The following is a 24088-nucleotide window of genomic DNA, read 5'->3' as shown; positions in this document are numbered from 1 at the left end:
GCTTCTGATGATGGTGAACTTGCAGCTAATTAATAAACTGTTATTAAAACTGATTAATCATAAATTTCGCATTACACACTGATTCAAAGTGACATATAGGTCCGTTTGGACCGGGTGTTAAATCATTTATGTACTTTGTAAAATGTTGTGAATTACTGTAAAACACATGTCACTATATTAATTACTTACACACCGCCAAAAACACTAAATTAGGGTCGAGTGAAGCGCTTCGGGGCTCGTGGCTGATGGGGAGTCATCCGAACGTTTGAAAGCAGCAACATGAAATCAAGTTGATTCGAATACATTTCTTTTGTCTTCGTATACATGTACATATATTTGATTAAGAGTGTTTTACTTTGTTTTTGTGCTTTTCGTTTCCAAAATTATTTAAGATATCGATATAGAAAAAACTTCAAAGGAAATCAGATTGTTTTACGGATTGTAACATTTTGTAATTATATAGATGACGTAATATTTTCTTGTTTTTACGAGCATACACTTATACATGCATTATAGGTAGAATAAATATCGTACATGTATACGTGTACATCGTAGTTTTATTTCATCACAGAGTCCGGGGGTAGCATCCTCATTTAAATAAATTATTTTGATGATATTGATTTTCTCGTGAGGTTTATGGAGCTAATCAAATATAACCTGTAGTATCGTTGGTAAAACTGAAATCAGGTATAAATGTGTAAAAAAAAAAAAAAAAAATTCAAAAACAAGGAATCTGAAACCAAACTTCAAATTTTGGACTTTGAAAGGCCCTAGCCTACTTGCTTTATCTCAAAAATAATGGATTCATATAGTTTCTATCTAAACTTACAATTTCCCTAATTTTTTAACGTTGTTTTATCGATTTGTCTTTATGATGTCAGCCTTACTGTGTATGGAGGAAAATCCTTACTATTTATGATTTACGTCTTCTTTTTTTCTTCTTTTTTAAAACCATTCTAAAGGTCCTTTATCCACATCGACAGCACATTATATTTTTGTGCATCTTTTTATATGTCGCTAAGACTATATATTATAGTATAACTTAAAGCTTTTGTAGCAATTAGTTTGAGGTCATCTTGTACATTGACCAGACTAATTGTATTATAGAAGAAAAAGGCGAAAAATATATCTAGCTTATACATGTAACAGTTTAACTAACCATCTGTTGACTGTCTTTAACCAAGTTGTGTAGAGCCGTCGTCCACGCTGACAGTAAAACATTTGGTATAAAATGATGTGATTAATCATAAATATTAGTTTGGCTTTGGGCGATGTATGTGAGTGTACAAGCAGAAAGAAATCTATAGAAGCATTGAAAAAGCCACGACACCGTTGGTTATTTAAACCTCAAATTTTCAACCCAACCCGCATCTTTATCACGACACAAAAATTACATAAACAAATAAAATATATCATTTATTACACACTACCAGAAAAAGAACAACGACAAATATAAGTCATCTACATCGTTAACAAAAATAACAGTAGATAATGACAGTCAACAGTAGATAATGACAGTCAATAGTAGATAATGACAGTCAACAGTAGATAATGACAGTTAACAGAAGATAATGATAGTCAACAGTAGATAATGACAGTCAACAGTAGATAATGATAGTCAACAGTAGATAATGACAGTTAACAGTAGATTATGACAGTCAACAGTAGATAATGACAGTCAACAGTAGATAATGACAGTCAACAGTAGATAATGAATCAACAGTAGATAATGACAGTCAACAGTAGATAATGATAGTCAACAGTATATAATGACAGTTAACAGTAGATAATGACAGTCAACAGTAGATAATGACAGTCAACAGTAGATAATGACAGTCAACAGTAGATAATGACAGTTAACAGTAGATAATGACAGTTAACAGTAGATTATGACAGTCAACAGTAGATAATGACAGTCAACAGTAGATAATGACAGTTAACAGTAGATAATGATAGTCAACAGTAGATAATGACAGTCAACAGTAGATAATGATAGTCAACAGTAGATAATGACAGTCAACAGTAGAAAATGACAGTCAACAGTAGATAATGACAGTCGACAATGAATCAACAGTAGATAATGACAGTCAACAGTAGATAATGACAGTCAACAGTAGATAATGAGTCAAAAGTAGATAATGACAGTCAACAGTAGATAATGACAGTCAACAGTAGATAATGAGTCAACAGTAGATAATGACAGTCAACAGTAGATAATGACAGTCAACAGTAGATAATGAATCAACAGTAGATAATGACAGTCAACAGTAGATAAAGACAGTCAACAGTAGATAATGACAGTCAACAGTAGATAATGACAGTCAACAGTAGATAATGACAGTTAACAGTAGATAATGACAGTCAACAGTAGATAATGACAGTCAACAGTAGATAATGACAGTTAACAGTAGATTATGACAGTCAACAGTAGATAATGACAGTCAACAGTAGATAATGACAGTTAACAGAAGATAATGATAGTCAACAGTAGATAATGACAGTCAACAGTAGATAATGATAGTCAACAGTAGATAATGACAGTTAACAGTAGATTATGACAGTCAACAGTAGATAATGACAGTCAACAGTAGATAATGACAGTCAACAGTAGATAATGAATCAACAGTAGATAATGACAGTCAACAGCAGATAATGATAGTCAACAGTATATAATGACAGTTAACAGTAGATAATGACAGTCAACAGTAGATAATGACAGTCAACAGTAGATAATGACAGTCAACAGTAGATAATGACAGTTAACAGTAGATAATGACAGTTAACAGTAGATTATGACAGTCAACAGTAGATAATGACAGTCAACAGTAGATAATGACAGTTAACAGAAGATAATGATAGTCAACAGTAGATAATGACAGTCAACAGTAGATAATGATAGTCAACAGTAGATAATGACAGTCAACAGTAGATAATGACAGTCGACAATGAATCAACAGTAGATAATGACAGTCAACAGTAGATAATGACAGTCAACAGTAGATAATGAGAGAGAGAGAGAGAGAGAGAGAGAGAGAGAGAGAGAGAGAGAGAGAGAGAGATATGGTTCATATAAGTATCTAATTGGAAAAAAAAAACGTTCAAAAGTTTAAAACCTAGATAGTGTCTAGTCAGTTTACATGTCATGCAAGAGTGATGTCATGTGTTTTAAAAAATTACCGTTTTTACTGAAATTATAGATCAAACTTGCCCATTAACCAGTCAAAGTAAATCGATCACACAGAAATGTTCGGAGGATCGTAAATTGTCGTGAGAGCGTCTTCATTCCTCGCAACGAACAGCGACACTTGTTTGTGTGTGGACGGTCTGCCAGTAAAATTAACACGGTTGTTAATCATTTACAAAACACATTAATTATTCAATTAGGGCACATGTTTTATATTGATCGTAAACCATCTAGGCATCTATCAAGAAGACTGCAATCTGTTTCGTGATTCATTAACACCAGCTTGACCAGGCGGATCGGAGATACACTGGATATTGATTAGCAAAGAAACATCAAAATGTAATGGCAGGTAAGTTCTTCGAATTTTATCGATATATCTGTCTATACGTTTACAACATCTGCATCAGTTTTCACGATCGATCCATAAACAGAGGAAAATGTCCATACACATTGTTATTGATATCGGCCTTCATTGTCTTGTGAATGCATTTGAAACATTTTAAAGCACTCTCTATCGATGTTCACCAAGAGTGCATAGTTTAATTAAGAAAGTACAAAGAAGGCCAAAAATAAATCGAAATCTACAAAGTACATGACATGGGACTTAAAGAATGTGACTTATTTTTCTTACACAGTTGTAAAAAAAAATTTTAAATTAAATGTTTAATATTTTCATTTGAAAATCATATTAATTTTTTTTTTAAAAAAGGTACCAAACCATGCTAATGAATTGGTAGTTTGATTTTGTTTAATTGTGTTGATAATATATCCCAGTGAACTCGAGATAAAAGACACCACAGAGTCGTCCACTTCTGCTTCATACTTAGATATTTTATTGAAAGTAGATATTAACGGCAACTCAACTTTATGACAAACAGAGTGGTTTCAACTTCTCCATCGTCAACTTCCCATATTTATGTAGCAATATTCTATTATCACCTGCATATGGTGTTTATAGCTTTCAACTGATTCGAGACGCCAGAGCTTGTTCTGCGTATGGTGTTTTTCGATCGAAGCAGGCTACTGACAAACAAGTTGATGGTGCAGGGGTTCCAACAGTCTCGTTTAAAATCAGCATTTCGCAAATTATATGGTCGTTATAAGGATCTAGTTTGCCAGTACAACCTATCATTGGGTCAAATGCTGTCTGACGTGTTTCATGCCAATTGTTAGGCCGTTCTTGGCACACTGATTTTGACTACGGATAACTCCGTTTACCTGATCAAGATATAGGGCTCACGGCAGGTGTGACCGGTCGACAGGGGATGCTTGCTTCCCCTGGTCCAACCTCTGGTGTGTCCAGGGGTCCGTGTTTGCCGAACTCTCTATTTTGTATTGCTGGTAGGAGTTATGAGATTGATCACTGTTCGTTGTCTTCACCTTTCATTTACAACTTCTGTACGATTTTTAACGATACGAGTAGTACATCGACTGTTCATACACATATCAAGTGATAAATCTCTTTCAAAATACTTTATTTCAGGATGGGAAATGGGGACGAAATACACACAAGAAAACATAATCGTGATATGTGCAATTGTTGGTGTGTGCCTTTTGATCATTGCCATCGTGACTCTCATCAGCATCTTTACGTCTAGATGGCGCTACACGATGTCACGTGAGCACGATTTGGAGACTTCAAGATATGACAATGCCTACATCTCCAGCTATGAAGGAGACAGTTCTATGTGGACCACAGAAGGAACGTTCAGAACATTGGAAGAACTCTGACTTTAATATACAATCAGCTGAAACATACATTCTCTCACAACAATATTATTTCCAAGATTTTGTACACCTGAAGTTTGCTTTGTAAAATACTCGTTATAAACACGATAATGTAACTGTGATATGGTGTGTGTGGTGTGGCCTATGTGCCTTTTATTCTAGTTGTCGTTGCAATCCACAGCATCACTTGTAAGTTTCAGATGATTCCAGATAAGCTAAAAACCTAACAAATACATTGCTCAATAATTCATCCCTATCTCAACGACAAACTAATCAGAATTACTTTACAATGAGCACACTCACTACTATCTGCATCAGATTATTATTTACAAACAATTTTATTCAGGTGCTGACAAATGTTAGAATGGAAATGTTTTTACACTGACCCAGTTAGTTTTTTTTAATACTGTGTTAGTATAATATGGTGTCTTTTGTTGGAAGAGGACATTTCATGACTGAATCAATTGTCCTGTAGCACCATCTCTTTCTACCATCCGTAATTTAACAAGACAATACATGCATATTGCATTACATATGGAGCGTCTGTTCTGCTGAGTCTGCATATCTGATGTTTGTGATGAGTATGTCAACTGCATTTATCTGAACACATTAAATAACTCAATCCTATATTGTATTTTGTGATTTAAAACAGGTTCAATGTTATGCCTGTTTAGATCCTACTTTGGAATAAACCATACTACTATATATCTATATCTAGTGAGAGAGAGAGAGGAGAGAGTCCTATATTGATTAATGTATTAGGTGTTCACCACTCTATGTGCTGTGGACACAGTTCCTATATCAGTCTGTGTTGTAAAAGACCCCCCCCCCCCTCCTATTCCAGTTGAGCCTTGTTCAATTCATAACTTTAACTATAAATAGTATATTGTTTGATCTTGACCTTTCAGTTCATGATAACTTCCGAGTTCCACAGTTAAGACCAAGTTTAAACTTGCAAATAGATAGGTCAGAAATAGACAAGAAAATCCACATGCCACAAATATTGGATCATGAGAGGTATAATAAAATATACATGTATGAAGTTTTATCTTGAACCACAGGTACAGACATGGCTGGCTTACAGCAAGTGACTGAAGGAATGGGCAATCTATGTGTAAAATACTTTCCCAAAATTGACTCAATTCAACAACTTCTACATTTTTTTAACATCAAAGAAAATTGTTGGAAATCAAAATCCTTGCAATATATACATCTTCAAACTGTTTAAAAGGCTTTAACCTACATGTAAAAACTCTGAATGGAGTCAAATGGACAAACCATGTACTTACTTTGTAATATTTCCTCTAAACTAAACAAGTCCAACAACCTGTAATTTCTCAAAAATTGAAGAAATTAAAATCTTTCCACATACACATCTTCAATACCTATACAAATATTCTGTGAAATAAGAAGTTCCTCATTTGAAAATTGTTGGAGGGGTTAAGATAAATCATTACTCTATGTAATATAATAAATGTAATCAAACATTTCTCTATCTGTATGACCTTGACTATGTACTTGTATGGAGAAGGCTTATGAAGGCAATGCCTTTTGTCCAATACATAATAAAATATTGTTTAAATTAAATATTTCTTTCAAAAATGACTAAGTTTAACAACCTGCAATTTTCTCAAAAATTGAAGAAAATAAAAATCCTTGCCACATGCACATCTTCAATACCCATACAATCACTCTGTACAGTGAGGACCACTTGAAAACTGTGGCAGGGATTAAACAAAGCATATACCCTCCATATACTGTTAACATTAATTTTTTTTTTTAAAAAGTAGCAAACCTCTTGCAAGAGAATTCAAAGAATCGAAATTGCAACATGATTTAGAGTGACCCACAATGAAGCTACACAGCAAGTTTCAGCTTGATATGCGACAGAGAAATGAAAAGAGAAAACCCTTGAATGGAGGGTTGTACAGACATTGCTGTTCTGTCTATAGATGGACGTATAAAAAGCAACGAGATGTACTTAAGAAAATTAGTGTATTGTTGTGGTGGAGTATCATTGTATTAGCAGGTATTTATATTTCAAACTGGGTAGTATATCTGGGTAGACAACAGACATACATGTAGCAAAAGGCCAACAAACCCAAACAAAAGGGGAGTATGATGTCCCTTTCTCTCACCAGTCTTTAGTGTCACTTCTACATATATTTTATATATGCAAGTACAATGTACATCCAACTTCAGAAATAAAAAAGAATATTAGCTCATATTCACTAGTCACGAGGACAATTATTATATGGTTGCTCCACCAGCCACTAATAATTTTTGTTAATTTTTTCCCCCTGACAAGTTTCAAAGTTACAAAGTAATTAGGCACATGCAAATTTGGGACTAAATGGTTTTTATGATATTAAAATACAGGTATACATGCATAATTGCATCTCTGTGCATGCAAAGTGTATTTGTGTTTGTATACACACCCACCCATACACACACAAGTGCTGATAACTCCTGTCAGATGGTATCTGTTACAGTGATGTTATACAGACAGTTGTAATCTACAAAACTTATACATTATATACGTGTATGATATACATGTATGTCACATTTTCTATTTATTACATGTATGCTTACTTATTAATTATACATGTATTTACTGAATTCTATACTGAACCGGTCGTTGACTGGAAATACATGTATTGTATCACACAATTATTGTTTGCATGTGTTGTCAACAATCATAAAATCATATAAATACTTATTTCTTGAAAACAATACATAAATTATTTCAATATTTTAAAAGAATAATTCAATGATCATGATGATTCTCTGGTTTTTTATCTTGGTTTAACTGATGGAACAAAATTCACAATTCTCTGCTATCTTTGTTCATCAGATGATACACAATTCACTGATTCTTTGATCTTTTATCTCGGTTCAACTGATGAAACAGGATTCACGGATTCTCTGATTTTTTTGGGGTTATCTTTGTTCATCAGATGATACAGGATTCACTCATTCTCTGATTTTTTATTGTGGTTCATCTGATAATACGAACCCAAAGTATTGTTCTTGTTTTTCCTCCACTCTTTCATGGCTTTTTTTTTCTGTTGACGAGAAATCACTCGCGTTACTGAGGTATCCTGCAGTGTGGGACCACAGGCGTATGGAAGCATTGCTCTACTGACAGTGGGGTGGCGGACATGGATGATGGTGACCATTACATTTTGACGCAGATTGTATTTATTTGTTTCAGTCTGAATGTGAACATGAAATCCGTGAATATCACCAAAAAACTGTATGCAAAATGGGCAGACATACAGATAGGAAATGTTTGGCTCTGGCATTATTTGGAAATTCTTGCAGGTGTTTAGATGTTTCCTGATCTGTGATTCTTCCCTACACTGTTGACCACAAAGACATCTAAGACCCACGGGTAGAGAGATCACATGTCGACCCACCACTTTTCCTACACCGTATACGTTTTCACCGTGGTTCCTTAAGGCGTGATTGTTACACTTGTACATTGAGGGGAAATGGCTGAAACATATAGGACACATGATAACCAAGTCAGTCAAATTGCCCATGTTCTTCTTATTTGCAAACAAATGTATAGCAACTGGTTCAATGATAGACTTGCAGTGATATGTTTCATTTTCAAAAAATCCCATTATGTCTGCTGCAAATGAGTGCCCAGTAATTCCAAAATGGGTCTTCATTTTCCCTTTGTTGAGTGCTTTAAAGTCACAATAGTCACACTTGAAAAAATGTTTCTGATTTTTAAGTCTTTCCATACTCGTCACTAGAGTTTGGTTAGCGACGTCTGCTGAATCCGTGCCACTGGACTCTGAACTTGGTGTAGAATTTCCGTCTCCTTTACACTCGGAATGATTCATGTCTGGATCATCAGAGTCACTGTCCACAGCAGAGCTTTTCTCGTCATCAGATATATATATGGGCCCCGACTTTTCACCATCAATGGATGTGATGTGTTGTCTCTTTGAATTTAAGGTAAATTTTTCATTTTGAGAGATCTCCTTGCTGTCTAAGCGAATGAAATCTGGTGCTCTTGATGTTGATGGAGTGTCGGATGTAGATCCAAACCCGCTATCATTTCTCGGATCTGATAAATCCTCTTTTGCTGGATATTCATTACCTGACATGACTGAATTATTCACCTCCATCTCTGGACATGTGAAAACTTCACCACCTTCCTCTTCCTCTCTAGAGAGTGTTGCTGTAATACTACTACGATCTGTTGACGGTTCTGGATACACAACCTCGGTTATATTGCTGCAAGAAGGTAACAAAACTGGCAATGCCTGTCTTTCCCATCGGTCAAAAGGACTCCAAGGATGCGTGAACTGATGGTTCTTATGAAGTACTCGCTGGACCCTTTGGGATGCACTAGATTCGAAAAGTGAATACAATCTTCTCTGTGATTGATAAATTTCATTGTCTTCATAGGTTGAACAAGTCCTTTGATGTTGCCTATTGTAATATGGTCTATACATCTGAAACAAATGAAAATACATGAGCACTGTGCTTACCTTTTAAATGAGTTATATGTATTACAATGCAAAAAAATCTGCTAATAACATCCAGGCTTATACCTCAAATAGAAAATGTATCTAGGGATAACTAGCTCGTTACAGCCAAGAGGTATCTTGAATCACTTGACAAGGGGGGGGGGGGGGGGGGGGGTATTTACTATTTGATAAGAAAAACATACCCCATACGTACTCATAAGCATATATTTTAATTTTTTTTTTCTTTTTGTCTAATCATGAAATTGACAAATACTCTACTCGACAGTACGGTCATTAGCTCTCTAGTTCCTCGACATGGTTTCCATATTGAATGGGGGGAAAACAATCAAACTGATATAAAAATAACTTTTGGATGACTTGCTTTCGAAAAAATACTATAACCTTGTTGAATAAAATGACTTCTGGATGACTTGCTTTTGAAAAAAGGCTAAAACCTTGTTGAATATATACGGTTACTGTTACGGTACCTTTGAAATTGAAGATTTTAACTTTCGCTTGTGTTTTGTTTCATGTATATTAAACATCGAACCCGATTACAATTCTGTATCTTGGTGATATGAGTTCATAAAGTCTCTACAATATTTTTTAAATCTAACGATTAACCACCATATTCAAAGTCAAATGACAATTAAATCACATTCCTTCTTGCTTTATATTTAACTACATATAGATTTACACTTGGATATTTTTTATTTATATCTTTTATAATATTTCTATATATTAATTACAGGGGGGGGGGGGGGGGGGGGGGGGGCATGGTGGTGTGTTCATTTGTTAGATGAAATTTTTTTTAAATTTTGTTTTCACATTAATTTTAAGATATAGTCAAAAGCATATTCAAATACTGTTATAGATTAGAAAATCTGGATGAAAGATGCCTATATACATTGTACATGTCTGTAGTAAACAGTTATATTATATCATAATTATAACGCATCTTAAATTATAAAACTTTTCAATATTTTAATATTTTTAAAAAATTAAAATATCATGTCACTGGACAACAGTGATTTTTATTATTCGCTTAAAAATGTTGTCATTCAATATTATGAAACGTACAAACAACTTGGAGATGTCGCATACTTTTTTTTGTTTATGAAGAACGGAGTGACTTCAGCTTCTCTATCGTCAACTTCCCATATTTATGTAGCAAATATTCCATTATCACCTGCATATGGTGTTGATACGATAAGCATGGGCTTGTTCTGTGTATACATAATCAGTTTTTGAATCGAGGCAGGCTACTGACAAACGAGTTGATGTTACAGTGGTTTGAACAGTCTCATTCAAAGTCAGCATTTCGCAGATTCTATGGGTCGTTATAACAATCTAATTTACTAATACATCCTGCCATTGGGTGAAATGCTGTCTGACGTATTTCATACCGATTGCTAGGCTATTCTCAGTTTATTATAATGATTTTGACTACGGGTTACTCTGTTTACATGATCAAGGTATAGAGATCACGGCGGGTGTGACCGGTCGACAGGGGGCTGCTTGTACGTCTACTAGACACCTGGTCCCACCTCTGGTCAGGGGTCCGTGTTTGCCCCAATGTAATTAAAATCAGATCTTCTCCAACCGTTACACTTCCAGTGTAACGGTTAGAGCTAGAAGATCTGATTTTAATTAGATTGTGTTTGCCCAATTCTTAAATTTGTATTCTTTATAGGAGTTATATGAGATTTACCACAGTTCGTTATCTTCATCTTTTCATTAAAAAGGAATTTGCAAAATTAGATCTTGAAATATGGATTGATAAACTTTGTGTATGATTTTACAGCGAAGGTTCGAAATAATACATCACTTTTTCAATGTACAGCACATCATGAAAGACTTGGCCATTTCATTTTAGCTCACGTATAAGTTGAAAGCTCGTGAGATTTTCTGATCGCCTGTTGTCCGTCCGTCTGTAAACTTTTTACATTTTCGACTTCTTCTCCAGAATCACTGGGCCAATTTCAACCAAACTTGGCAAAAAGCATCCATCCTGGATGAAGGGCTTTAAAGTTTGTTCAAATGAAGGGCCATACCCCCTTCAAAGGGAAGATAATCACAAAAATGCAAAAAATAGGGTGGGGTCATTTAAAAATCTTCTCAAGAACAACTGGGCCAGAAAAGCTGAATTCATATGAAAGCTTGCTGACATAATGCAGATTCAAATTTGTTAAAACCATGACCCTGGGGGGTAGGATGCGGCCACAATATGGAATCAAATTCTTACATACAAATATATATAGGGAAAATCTTTAAAAACCTTCTTCTCAAGAACCATTGGGCCAAAGAAGTTTTTAAATATACATTTACATGAAAGCTTCATGATATATGCGCTATTGCAGATTCAAGTTTGTTAAAATCATGACCCCCATGGATAGGATGGGTCCACAAGAGGGAATCATGGTTTTATATAACAAATGAATAGGGAAAATCTGATAAAATCTTCTTTTCAAACCATTGGACCAAAGAAGTTTACATTTGTGACATGAAACCTTCCTGACATATTACAGATTCAAGTTTGTAAAAATCATGGCCCCCGGGGGAAGGTTGGGTTCACAATAGGGATCAACGGTTTACATGCGAATTTATAGGGAAAATCTTTAAATATGGGCCAAGGTGACTCAGATGAGCGATGTGACCCATGTGCCTCTTATTTTGAAAATCGGGATCGGAATGCCGAAATATTCTTTTCCCAAGCGGGGAGTAACTCACGCAATGTTTACCATGTGAACTCGCAGACACTGAGATAGAGAAATAATAGGGGAAAAGTCACGGGAATTAAATGGATCCACAAATCCTTTCTCTAGCCAGAGAGCTTTCCGATTCTATAGAGACTATTTTGAATCCATCTAGTACACAGAATGTTAGGCAAAACGCCCACAAGGTGAGATATCACAATTTCCATCCATGTACTAGTAGGGTACAACTACAAGAGTGCAGTGTTGAACAATTTGTCGTACTAGCTTTTCAGGTTTCAACATCGGCAAATTTGTGATTTACATACAGTAGCATTTGCTTACCTAGTTGAAACACTGACAAGGTTTACCATCTATTACCATATTGCAGCCTATGTTTACATAAAAAACTATAACAAAGGACAACGAGCCTCACCGGGATTCGAACCCGGAGCCACAGGTTCTCTACCAATACGTATTAATTGAGCATTTTGGTCGTCGGTGATGGAGCCCTGCTGACCATCACATTCCACCCTCCTTAAAGATCTCTGCCTTTGAAGACTCTTTTACCACAGGAACCAATAATTTTGTAATAATCTAATAATGATAGCCATATCACCCCCTAAAATAAAAAGAAGCACAGGTTAGGAATGATATAGTATAAACCGCTACTATTACTATTATTATTATTGCAGACAAAATTACTGGTTCCTGTACCTAAACTTATGATTTTTATCCTTCAATGCATTATTAGTTTTCTTTTGTTCAAACACAAATGAATATTCAATACATGTCTGATGAATTTCAAAGCATGGTACATTTTTGAGTCACATTTGTATGCTTAGGTCACTCACCAATGTTACCCAGTGGTGGATCCAGAAAATTTTGAAATGGTATGTGTGTGACCCAAGTTTGTACCTTTTTTACTCAAGAAAGGGTAGGGGGTCGAGGACCCCAAAATGGCCAAAAATGATCTTTGTTAAAAAAAAAAATTTCAACAGAAAGGGGTGGGTTTGCAACCCAGGTACCCTCCCCCACTCCCCTCCAGATCTGCCACTGTTATCCATACTCTTAGTCTGCCAGTAAGATTGACGACCTACATAAAAAGCGGGAGTAGACTGATGGTAAATGTTACAAATTGATAACTTTAAATTTGTAATCATTTTTTTATCATTGTTGACTGGAAGACACTCCAGTTGCAGATGGTGAGACCTAAGTGATAGATATAATTATTCAAAGTACATGGATATAATTCAAATGTATTTGTCCCATAAGAACAGCTCTAGTTTAAGATATGAAATGATATGCAGTATATAGAAATGCTATAAATGACTTGATACAGTAAAACATGCTTATAGTGAAGATCTAGGGAGGAGCAAATTTGATTCTAAGTTATAAATGTAATTCATTATACCCATTAAGTTCATAATATGTATAAAACTACAGGGAATGAAAATCACTTCACTGTTAATGTGAATTCATTATAAGGGTGTTCATTGTAACCATGTTTTACTGTATATGAATGAATGGCCTTTTCTTTGTTCTGTAAACATCTCTTGTTTGAAAGCTTTTCAGTATTTAAGGATCTTTTCTGAGTTTACAGATATAATGTGTATATGTGATTTCTGTTTAGATCTGTGAGGAGTTCAAGGATTCCTCACCCTTTTGTGTTCCTGTTGGGCTGGTGTTAGCTGAGAAAGCATACAAACCAGTGGTACGCCATTTTGGATTACAGCTGTTGGAACATGCCATCAAGTAAGTTTTGTTTAGTGGAAAAATTTCTATAATGATGTGTGATTTTAAAACACTAGGACTGCTCTTCAGGAACTTTAAAGTGTGGAGATATTCATAATTCAGTTCCACAATTTTCTTTTAAAACTAATTGTCTTTTGTATTAGGTTCAGATGGAATAATATGAAAACAGAGGAAAAGGAGTATTTGAAGAAAAATGCCTTACAATTCATGGCAACAGTAAGTGTAAACTGTACATTAGAACATTAAATATACATTAGAACAGTAAGTGTAGAATAGAACAGTAAGTGTACAATAGAACAGTAAGTGTACATTAGAACTGTAAGTGTAAATTGTACAATAAAGCGGTAAATGTAAACTGGACATTAGAACAGTAAGTGTACATTAGAACAGTAAGTGTACAATAGAACAGTAAGTGTACATTAGAACTGTAAGCATACATTAGAACAGTAAGTGTACATTAGAACAGTAAGTGTAGATTAGAACAATAAGTGTACATTAGAACAGTAAGTGTACATTAGAACAGTAAGTGTACATTAAAACTGTAAGTGTAAATTAGAACAGTAAGTGTAAAATAAAACAGTAAGTGTACATTAGAACAGTAAGTGTACATTAGAACAGTAAGTGTACATTAGAACAGTAAGTGTACATTAGAACAGTAAGTGTACATTAGAACGGTAAGTGTACATTAGAACGGTAAGTGTACAATAGAACGGTAAGTGTACAATAGAACGGTAAGTGTACAATAGAACAGTAAGCATACACTAGAACAGTAAGTGTACAATAGAACAGTAAGTGTACATTAGAACAGTAAGTGTACAATAGAACAGTAAGCGTACATTAGAACTGCAAGTGTATATTAGATGAGTAAGTGTATATTAGATGAGTAAGTGTACATTAGAACAGTAAGTGTACATTAGAACAGTAAGTGTACATTAGAACAGTAAGTGTACATTAGAACTGTAAGTGTAAATTGTACAATAAAGCAGTAACTGTAAACTGGACATTAGAACAGTAAGTGTACATTAGAACAGTAAGTGTACAATAGAACAGTAAGTGTACAATAGAACAGTAAGTGTACATTAGAACTGTAAGCAAACATTAGAATAGTAAGTGTACATTAGAACAGTAAGTGTACATTAGAACAGTAAGTGTACAATAGAACAGTAAGTGTACATTAGAACAGTAAGCGTACATTAGAACAGTAAGCATACATTAGAACAGTAAATGTACATTAGAACAGTAAGTGTACATTAGAACAGTAAGTGTACATTAGAACTATAAGTGTACATTAGGACAGTAAGTGTTAACTGTACATCATTGTTGTGTCGCCTGCGTTACACGCAGTGGCGACATATAGGGATCACTATCCGTCGTCTGGCGTCGTCGTCGTCACAAAAAATTTCTGTCACAGTTTTCTCAAGAACCACATGGGGCAACTCCCTGATATTTGGCACAGAGCATCAGTGTGGCCAATTGTATTGTGTAAGACATTTTCGAATCTGTCGCTTATCAACTTCCTGTTTGCCGGGACTTAGAATTTTTTACAGCAAAAAAAATTCTGTCACACTTTTCTCAAGAACCACATGGGGCAACTCCCTCATATTTGGCACAGAGCATCAGTGTGGCCAACTGTATCGTGTAAGACATTTTCGAATCTGTCGCTTATCAACTTCCTGTTTGCCGGGACTTAGAATTACTTTTTCAACATTATACGTGATATATTACATATTGAATGAACTAGCAGGCGACACATGTCTTCCGGGGAAGACTTAATACTGCGTTAAAAGTATTTGTTTCTTTCGCGGAAGAATCAATATTAACAGGATTGTTTTAAATACTTTGTTTTTTCAAAAACACCTGAAACTGGTATGACATTGACTGCCCATAATGATATCCAACCCTATGTATGTGATAAATCATGTTTTCTGCATTTTAATTGCAAGTTTTTTTTTAAAGGAATGATTATTATTCTCTTTTAGGGGACTCTTGGGATTCTTGAGGAGGAATTCCATTTAAAAGATGCTGTTGCCCGAATCACTGTGGAACTAGCCAAGCGAGAATGGCCCCAGCTGTGGCCCTCTCTTCAGGAGGACCTCTACAAACTCTGCCAAATGGGGGTATGCAATTTTTTTTTACATGTCATTCATGTTAGTTTCATAGTGAAATTGTGTATAATTAAAAGGAATGCTGCTGAAAACAAGGAGTTTTCAATTTTCATTTCTACAAATAATACTTGTCATCTTGTTGTGAGAAAGTATGAGATTGAATTTGGATCTGCAGTATGTACATGGGTTTTAATTTATGTAATACAAGAAATGTGTTCCTGGGAGAAATTTTGTGATCAGAGTCTTCAGAGAGAGCACTGTAAGGGAAATCAGAGGTTTTCTGTTGGTGAAAGATTTGAATACATATAAATAAATGTGAAACTCTGGACCTCAAAAGTTAAGGAAAGATAGACTTCAATATACAGTTGAACTTTGGTATCTCGAACATCAGTAGCTTGAATACCATGGATATGTTGAAGTGAGTCAACTATATTTTCTTTTTGTATTTTGACCTCAATATCTCTAACCCTCAGATATCTCGAAGTTTTTCTCTTGGCCCATTTGAGTTCAAGATAACAAGGTTTGAATATATATACTGGAGTTAATTTACTTATAGAACCGTTTCTAATTATCATATTCAAAACCAAAAACAGGAGACGCAGACGGAATTGGTACTGAAGGTGTACCTGCGTCTGGTGGAGGACGCCGTGCTGTTACAGACCATTCCTCACCAGAGGCGGCGTGAGATTATGCTTGGACTGACTGCCAACATGAAGGACTTGTTTGAAATGTTCATTCAGTTCCTGAGAAATCACACCAGCCTTGCTACTGAATATGTGAAGGTGAGTCAATCAGCAAGGAACTGAATATGTGAAGGTGAGTCAATCAGCAAGGAACTGAATATGTGAAGGTGAGTCAATCAGCAAGGAACTGAATATGTGAAGGTGAGTCAATCAGCAAGGAACTGAATATGTGAAGGTGAGTCAATCAGCAAGGAACTGAATATGTGAAGGTGAGTCAATCAGCAAGGAACTGAATATGTGAAGGTGAGTCAATCAGCAAGGAACTTTTCTCTGTCCAGGCATTTTCCTTCTTTGTTACTCACTTGGTATGTATCAGTATACAACTGTACAACCAATGAAAATCTGAGTGACTTTTCCAAACTTTTAAGTACCGGTACTTTTGACACTCATTTCAGACAACATTTTATGACAGTTCGAGTTTATTTTTGAATGAATTTTTGTGTATGTTGTGAAATTTGATGTTAGTGTCATCATGTTAGCAGTTTTGTGAATGAAATACCCTCTTTCTTTCAAAGTCTGACCCCCAGAAGAGTAAGTCCCACCTGAGGGTCAGTGAGGCCGTGCTTTACACGATGGCCGGCTACCTGGACTGGGTCAACATGAACCTCATCTTCACCAATAACAGTGTATTGCTACAGATGTTGTGTCTGTTGCTTGACAACTGTAGTCTGCAACTCCTGGCAGCAGAATGTCTGCTCACCATTGTTGGAAGAAAGGTAACAGATTCTCGGATTTATGTTGTGTTGAAGAAAATACAGTCAATTTGTGAACATCTCCATAAACAAAAAATTATTTGATTTTCCAATTTGATATTCTATAACATACATGTACATGTTCTTTTTCAATTTTGCATGTGTATTGTGTTTTCATTTTAAAAAGAAATTATGTTTCTTTAATAGCTCTTTTATGAAATATTGAATTTTGAATGCGACATAATTATTTGACTTACATCCAAGTCTTTATGACAGGGGAAGGTGGAAGAGAGGAAGCCATTATTGGTCCTGTTTAGTGATGAAGCCATGAAGATCATCCTCAGTACTGCAGCGTAAGTCAGATAAATACCAATAAAAAAAAAGTCAGTTAAGTTAGAAGAATACCGATAAAGAAAGTCAAAATGTCAAAGGTCGAGGTCACTACAGGACTTCGTAGAAAAAGCTTGTAGACACTCTACAGGTTCCATTCATTGCTTGATTTACATGTATTTTTACTTCACATGTAGTTTTGTTATCAAGAGAGGAAGTACCCAATTTTAAGGTCGAAAGGTCAAAGTACAAGGCACTAAGGCATTTTAGAAAAAGCTGTACACACTCTCCAGGACACATCTTTTGCTCAATTTATTTGATACACTTGTACTTCACATGTACCTTTCTTATAGAGAGGAAGAACCCTATTGATTTTGAGGTCAAGATCACTATGGTACTTTCATTTACTGATTGCCTGTATTGCGAGGGGACATGCTGCTTTGCAGAGCTCTTGTTGCATTTCAGAATTTAAACTCTGTGTACATCTAATGTTTTTACTTTTTCTTTCAGTATTCCCCTGCACATCAGCTCTTAAACATTGGGATGTGAAACCTTCCTCACAGATATGTATTAAAGAAACATTCTGAATAAATTGCTGCTTGTACTTGTAGGGCTGCAGAAAAGAGTTCTGCCCACGATGAGTACTACTATCTGTTTCTGAAGAAGCTGAGTTTGGTTCTTACTGATCTTGGAAAACAAGTGTGTGCCCTCTGGGTAAGTTTGTGCTTGCTATAAATAGTAACACTACCCCAATCTCTATGAATTTTAAACCACAACAAACTACCTTCAGTGTAATATACCTGATGTTTCATTGTACAGAAACTATATCCACAAAATTACATTCCAAGAAAATTGTAAAATCTTGGGAACCTCAGAAAATTGAAATGACTCCACATTAATTTTCATTTTGTTCTTCATTATGTACATGTATACTGTGTACATAAAGTGCTTGCAAGTAGAAAGTGATTTGATTAGATATTGCATTCTCATATATAAAATGCATCTTTTGAATATCTTTACAGGGTGTTGTACCAGATTGTGGACAGCCCCCTAACTTTGCCATGTATTTAGAAGCCTTGATGGCCTTCACACAACACCCAAGTCAGGTGAGGGCCACCAATGTTTTGTTTGTCACATAACCTATGGTGATCTGTTTTGGTTTGCCATTATATGACCTGTCATGTTGTAACAGAGACATTTTTATGCCTCTGATGGGATTTGAATCCGGGTCTCTGGCACACAAGTCCAGCACTCTACCAATCAAGCTAAAGGGTTAAACCCACTAGCCAGAGCTAGTAGGAATGCCATATCACTCGCATTGCCACAATGTGTTTTAGGAATGGCTCATTACACCAAAATTTTATTAAATGGCTTGTTAAAGCACTTCATACAAAGCATGATGTCACCATGATAAGAGTGATACAAGCTCTCAATTATTGTACAGGTGACTCTCGATGGCTCGAATTTCGATCTCTCGAAGTTCTCGAAGTGAAATCATGGTACCGATTTTTTTCTCGATATAACAAAACAAATTTACTATCGATCTCTCGAAGTTCTCGATCTCTCGAAGTGAAGTTGGGTCCCGTAAAACACATTTCATTGTTTTTCACTCTCAATCTCTCGAAGTGTTGGTAGCGTTACCCAAGCCTGTAATAATTTCTGCTTTTACCTTACCTGGATTTTGTTGAATGCCAAAGGGGTAATTAGGTGTTTACATAGTTGAAACATTGCCTGTGCTTCTTTGTGGAGGTGACACACTTGAGTATATAATTGGCTAATTGGTCAGTTTACACCCAGCATGGTGTCTTCCCACTTAGCTAAAATTCTGAAATATGCACAGGTGACTGGTTTTAGCTAGATGGGAATGGTGCACAGGTAAGGGTGTCAAAGAACAAAGGGAAATAATTACAGGTAACCTATAGTCTGTTTTGTAATAAATCACAGGTAATTTGGTCTAGTATTAAAATTGGGCAGTAAAATTCCATTTCCAAAAAAGAAAGACTTGAGATTAATTCTTTATTTTTATACATGAAACACATTTAGAAAATTTAAGGAACATATCAGTCTAATAATGAAACGCATAAAGAAATGCATGTAAAAGGAACACATCAGTCTAAATGAATGAGATGAGATGCGGCATCTGCATAGTCCATCACTTGCATTACACCCCGGCGAAATCTTTCCTTAAGCTGCCGAATTCGTGTGTCTAACTGCCTGTATTTCCTCTTTTTTGGCCGGATCACTCCTCCAGCAGCAAGTTGGATGATTTTGGCTTCATTGGCTGCCTGTTCTTTCTGAATGAGTTGGATAAACACATAGATATTCGGATGAGGGTGTCGACACATCCTGTTCAATTTGTTGTGCCATCCTTCTACGGCATTTGTCGTTCTGGGCCCATCATTGTCAAAGTGGTTCCAGTTCGTCAGATTCCCTTCTACCCATGTCTCAGTGACATAGTCCTTGAAACGTAGGACGTCCTGGCCATCATCGTCATTATCTTCCAGAGCCTGAAAGTTTGTTTTGGGTAAAGCGACATATCATTGTGCTCTGTTGAGTTTGCGATAGTAAAGCGTTATCGGAAATTTGTTTTGTATGCCTATCTAAGCATGATTAAAAAACAAATAAATACATAAACTTTGAAATGTTTTTATTAATGCAAAATAAAGTTTTTTATTTTGTACCTGACGAATATGAAGGAAAACATGTCAAAATGATGTTGGTATACATTTCCGTTTACTGTAAAATCTTAACCATACCGGTGGACCTTCAATTTCCGAATTTCGATTTCTCGAACTCTCGATTTCTTGAAGTTTTATCAAGGTCCCTTGAACTTCGAGTTATCGAGAGTCACCTGTACATGAAGTTTTTGTGGGTAAAAATTTTGTGTGGTAAAAATGGTGGTTTGTTGGCAAATAAGAGATTCTAGAGTCCAAATTTTGCTGTGATTGGATGCATGATTTGCATATCTGTAACAGGCTGGCCTCTAGTAATCGTCATCACGTACAATCACAACTTCTTTATAGATCAAATGTTTATTTTCTTCACATCAACAATGCATAAAGATACACAAAACTGCGTTGGTCCATCATTAAACAATGTCACCTGGGAATCACAACCCGTATATAATTATAACCTTTCACAGGGTCTTATGAGTGGTGGGAGATAGCTCAAGGTTTCAGAAGAATGAGAATAGCATTGTACAGTAGAGGGGAATATAAGGGGAATAACTCTGGCAAAGAGAATCTACATATAGGATACCTGCTGTCAGGAATTATTACTATAATAATGATGTTCAATAACTTTGGATTGTCAGGAATTAAATTGTAAGAAAATAAGATGTCAGGATTATAATTTGTCCAAACATTAGATAGGAAAGAAGTATTGAAAAGTTTCTTTATAATGATTATGATCTCTTGTCAACAAATTCATTTTTGTACCTAAGTTTCTCTCAAATTTTGTCCTGACACTGATGTGCTTGAGACAGCTATCTAATCTAAAATGAGCTTTTTCCTCCCTTATATAATTTCAGCAGCTAGGAATTAGCCAATCAAATTACTCAATTTTCCTGACAATTCCTGACAGAAAAACTTATCTTAAATCATGCAATAAACACTGTCATCTTTATACAAAAATGATACGCAAGTAAAATTAATTGATTCGATAAAAATAATTGAATAACTTGCCTAGTTAATTGATTCAAATTAGAAGCTGAATTCTTTGCACTATATTTTGTGACTTCACTACTAACAAGGAAGAAAATGTATCCTTGGGCATGCACAAAATAGTTCCAAATTATGTAACAATAAAATGGGACTATAATGATAACAACAATGAAAGACTGAGTCATATTGACTAAATCTTATCATCTATGTGAATTCTAAATGAAACAACAACACATAGTAGCCATAAGGTAAGTTTGTATCACTTTGAATTAATGCGCCAACTTCACTGTTGATGATGTCATACAATGGCAGCCTCTATGTACTTAACTCTGTGTGCACCTAAGATAAACATGTGTAGGATATATGAATTAAACATAGGATATAGACCAAACAATATATGGGATATTTCACACAGGTAAGTGTACTAATTAATAGTCATTGATTGTGAACTGTAGGATGCATTTCATTCATAGAAAACATGTGGAAAATAAAATACAGCTGGACCTCATGTTTATATACAACAAAAAAAAAAAAACAAATCTCTGAACCAACGCAGTCAAAGAACAATAATAAACCATGACAATTCAACAATGGCATTATAGCTTTCCACTATATACAGTAAATGTACAGTTTTCCCTTTAAATTGGAATTTCACATTCTGTTGTGCAACTATAGATCTAATGCACAAAATATGTATCTAAAGGCCACCCCCCTTCCCAAACACAGAAGAAAATTTGTTAAGACCTGTCTATTACATATCTAATAGCGAGCGCAGCGAGCCAGCGCTCTGCGCTGGCTCGTACTGCGAGCTCTAATGACTAGAGCGCGGGAAATAATCTGAGCTAAATCTCAACCTCTAACAAGAATTTTTTTTTGACGCCAATCCCAGAAGTCCCTCGTACAAAATGGCGGATGGTTCGATTCGTAAAATAATAATAATAAAAAATCTTTGAAGTATTACAAACCTTTCTTATTTGAAAGGAAAGAATGACAATCATATTCTTCCCCCTTTCTTTTTCTTTTTAAAATATTGTCTAGAGAAATGTAAACAGTCACGTCACAACTACCAGGCTACGTCACAACACGCTGGTTGCATTTCCCGCTAAACTGGTTCCTATATTGGCGAGAAGAGCAAGACAGTAATCCTACGTATTGACAGTGAACCAGATCAGTTTTCCTTGTTTTCAACATAGATTTTTTGAAAATGTATTCAGATATGCTGCGCTCGCCCCAACGGTCACACCGTAATCATATTAAAACATGCGTAAATGACTTAGATAAATGTTATAATTTTTTTTTGATAAAAGAATATCAATAAAAATTAAAAATGTTATCTGTTAATATTTTTTAAATCTATGACTAAAATCTTCAAGAAAAATGTCAATAAGTAAAAATATATCTGACAAATATATTTTAAAAAGAAATTGAAATGAAAGGCCAAAATTCAGAAATATTGTGATTTTTCAAATTGGAACTAATCCCGATTTGAATTATAAAAATGTGGTCACAGAGAAAATATTAATCAGAAAACTACATTCCATTGTTGTAAAAGGGTTTACAAACTAAATGAATTTATAAAGCAATCTAATTTCTAGATACATTTAGCAGCAATTTGATTATTTTAGTAACTTCTTTCAATTTTGATTGGGATTGATACTTTTTTTAACTCACCTGAGCCAAAGGCTCAAGTTAGCTTTTCTGATCAGAACTTGTTGTTGGCGTCGTTGTTGTTATTGTCATAAACTTTTCACATTTTCATCTTCTTCTTTAGAACCACTTGGCCAATTTCAACCAAACTTGGCTCAAATCATCCTTAGCTGATGGGGATTCAAGTTTGTTCAAAGAGGGGCAACACCCTTCTCCAAGGAGAGATACTAGCAAAATAGTGAAAATGCACTTACAAATTTTAAAAATCTTTTTCTCCAGAACCAGAGGGCCAATTTCAATCAAACTTGGAACAAATCATACTTGGGTGAAGTGGATTCAAATTTGTTAAAATGAAGGGCCATGCTGCCTTCAAAGGGGAGATACTGTATAAGGAATTAATTTCACTGGCTGTATTTCACGGTTTTTCATATTTAGGCACAATCACAGGTTCACGAATTAGCGGATTTGAATCACAAAAATTGTCTATGCTTCAGCACATCATGTTGTATTAAAGATGTACAACTCTGTTTTCTCCCTGAAGTTAAACCGTTATGTAAGTGAGCTGTATTCAGTTCAGTAACTAAACAACTCTTAGGGGGTTTAAATACTAGAACAGTCAGTAGTTTTGGCAAAGAAGTAATTGAAAAAGAAGAGGCATTAATCCAGTCATCGTATATCAAACCAGTATAGACTGTGTCCTCGGACAACAGCTGTTTTGCTTGACCCTCAAACGGATCTTTTGCCCCAAGTCAACAGCTTCGAACAACAGATCGTTCTTGGTAATCTTGGATCAAACAAAACAGATGTTGTCCTTGAACCCAGTCAGCAACTGTATGTAACTCTACCAAATTTCACCCTCTTTATTAGACATAATTGAGAAATAAAGGACAGAATTAAGATTCTATATGGTTACATGTATTCATTTTTATTTATATAAACATACATGTAAATTTAGTGTCCATTTTCATCATCTCTAAAAAAGACTTGTTTGTAGAAAGTGTCATTAAGTTAGTTGGTTGCATATTTAATTCAAACTATTTTGAAAATTTGAAGAAAACATGC

The 24088-nt window shown here is 35.2% G+C and overlaps 2 protein-coding genes and 1 long non-coding RNA gene across 4 annotated transcripts in view; 2 read left to right on the top strand and 1 right to left on the bottom strand.

The window, feature by feature from the left end:
• Window positions 1-3100: 3100 nt before the first annotated feature.
• On the top strand, window positions 3101-5539 carry LOC125651785 (uncharacterized). Its single transcript, XR_007361344.2, has 2 exons — window positions 3101-3533; window positions 4668-5539. It is a non-coding gene; the product is annotated as an uncharacterized LOC125651785 (long non-coding RNA).
• LOC125651784 (uncharacterized) lies at window positions 4901-9963 on the bottom strand. Of its 2 annotated transcripts, none has more exons than XM_048880540.2 (2): window positions 9888-9963; window positions 4901-9384 (listed from the first exon to the last, which is right to left on the bottom strand). In XM_048880540.2, exons 1-2 carry the CDS (start codon window positions 9942-9944, stop codon window positions 7882-7884), a joined length of 1560 nt encoding a protein of 519 aa, XP_048736497.2. In that variant the 5' UTR covers window positions 9945-9963; the 3' UTR covers window positions 4901-7881. The 2 variants fall into 2 exon arrangements, with proteins under 2 accessions (XP_048736497.2, XP_048736498.1); XM_048880541.2 differs by having other exon boundaries at window positions 9802-9925.
• Window positions 9964-12119: 2156 nt separating this feature from the next.
• LOC125650707 (exportin-5-like) overlaps window positions 12120-24088 on the top strand; it is a 68956-nt gene continuing 56987 nt past the window's right edge. The window contains exons 1-9 of the mRNA XM_056166674.1: window positions 12120-12301; window positions 13726-13847; window positions 13991-14063; window positions 15827-15964; window positions 16546-16734; window positions 17211-17411; window positions 17664-17740; window positions 18329-18431; window positions 18740-18823. Of these exons, the coding sequence (XP_056022649.1) occupies window positions 12200-12301; window positions 13726-13847; window positions 13991-14063; window positions 15827-15964; window positions 16546-16734; window positions 17211-17411; window positions 17664-17740; window positions 18329-18431; window positions 18740-18823 (1089 nt within the window). The 5' untranslated portion in view covers window positions 12120-12199. The remainder of the gene's footprint in view (window positions 12302-13725; window positions 13848-13990; window positions 14064-15826; window positions 15965-16545; window positions 16735-17210; window positions 17412-17663; window positions 17741-18328; window positions 18432-18739; window positions 18824-24088) is intronic.

Source organism: Ostrea edulis, chromosome 5 (genome assembly GCF_947568905.1).
Source record: "Ostrea edulis chromosome 5, xbOstEdul1.1, whole genome shotgun sequence".
Classification (NCBI taxonomy): domain Eukaryota; kingdom Metazoa; phylum Mollusca; class Bivalvia; order Ostreida; family Ostreidae; genus Ostrea; species Ostrea edulis.
The sequence above is the reverse complement of the archived record's forward strand: the minus strand, read 5'-3'. Positions and strand labels throughout refer to the sequence as shown.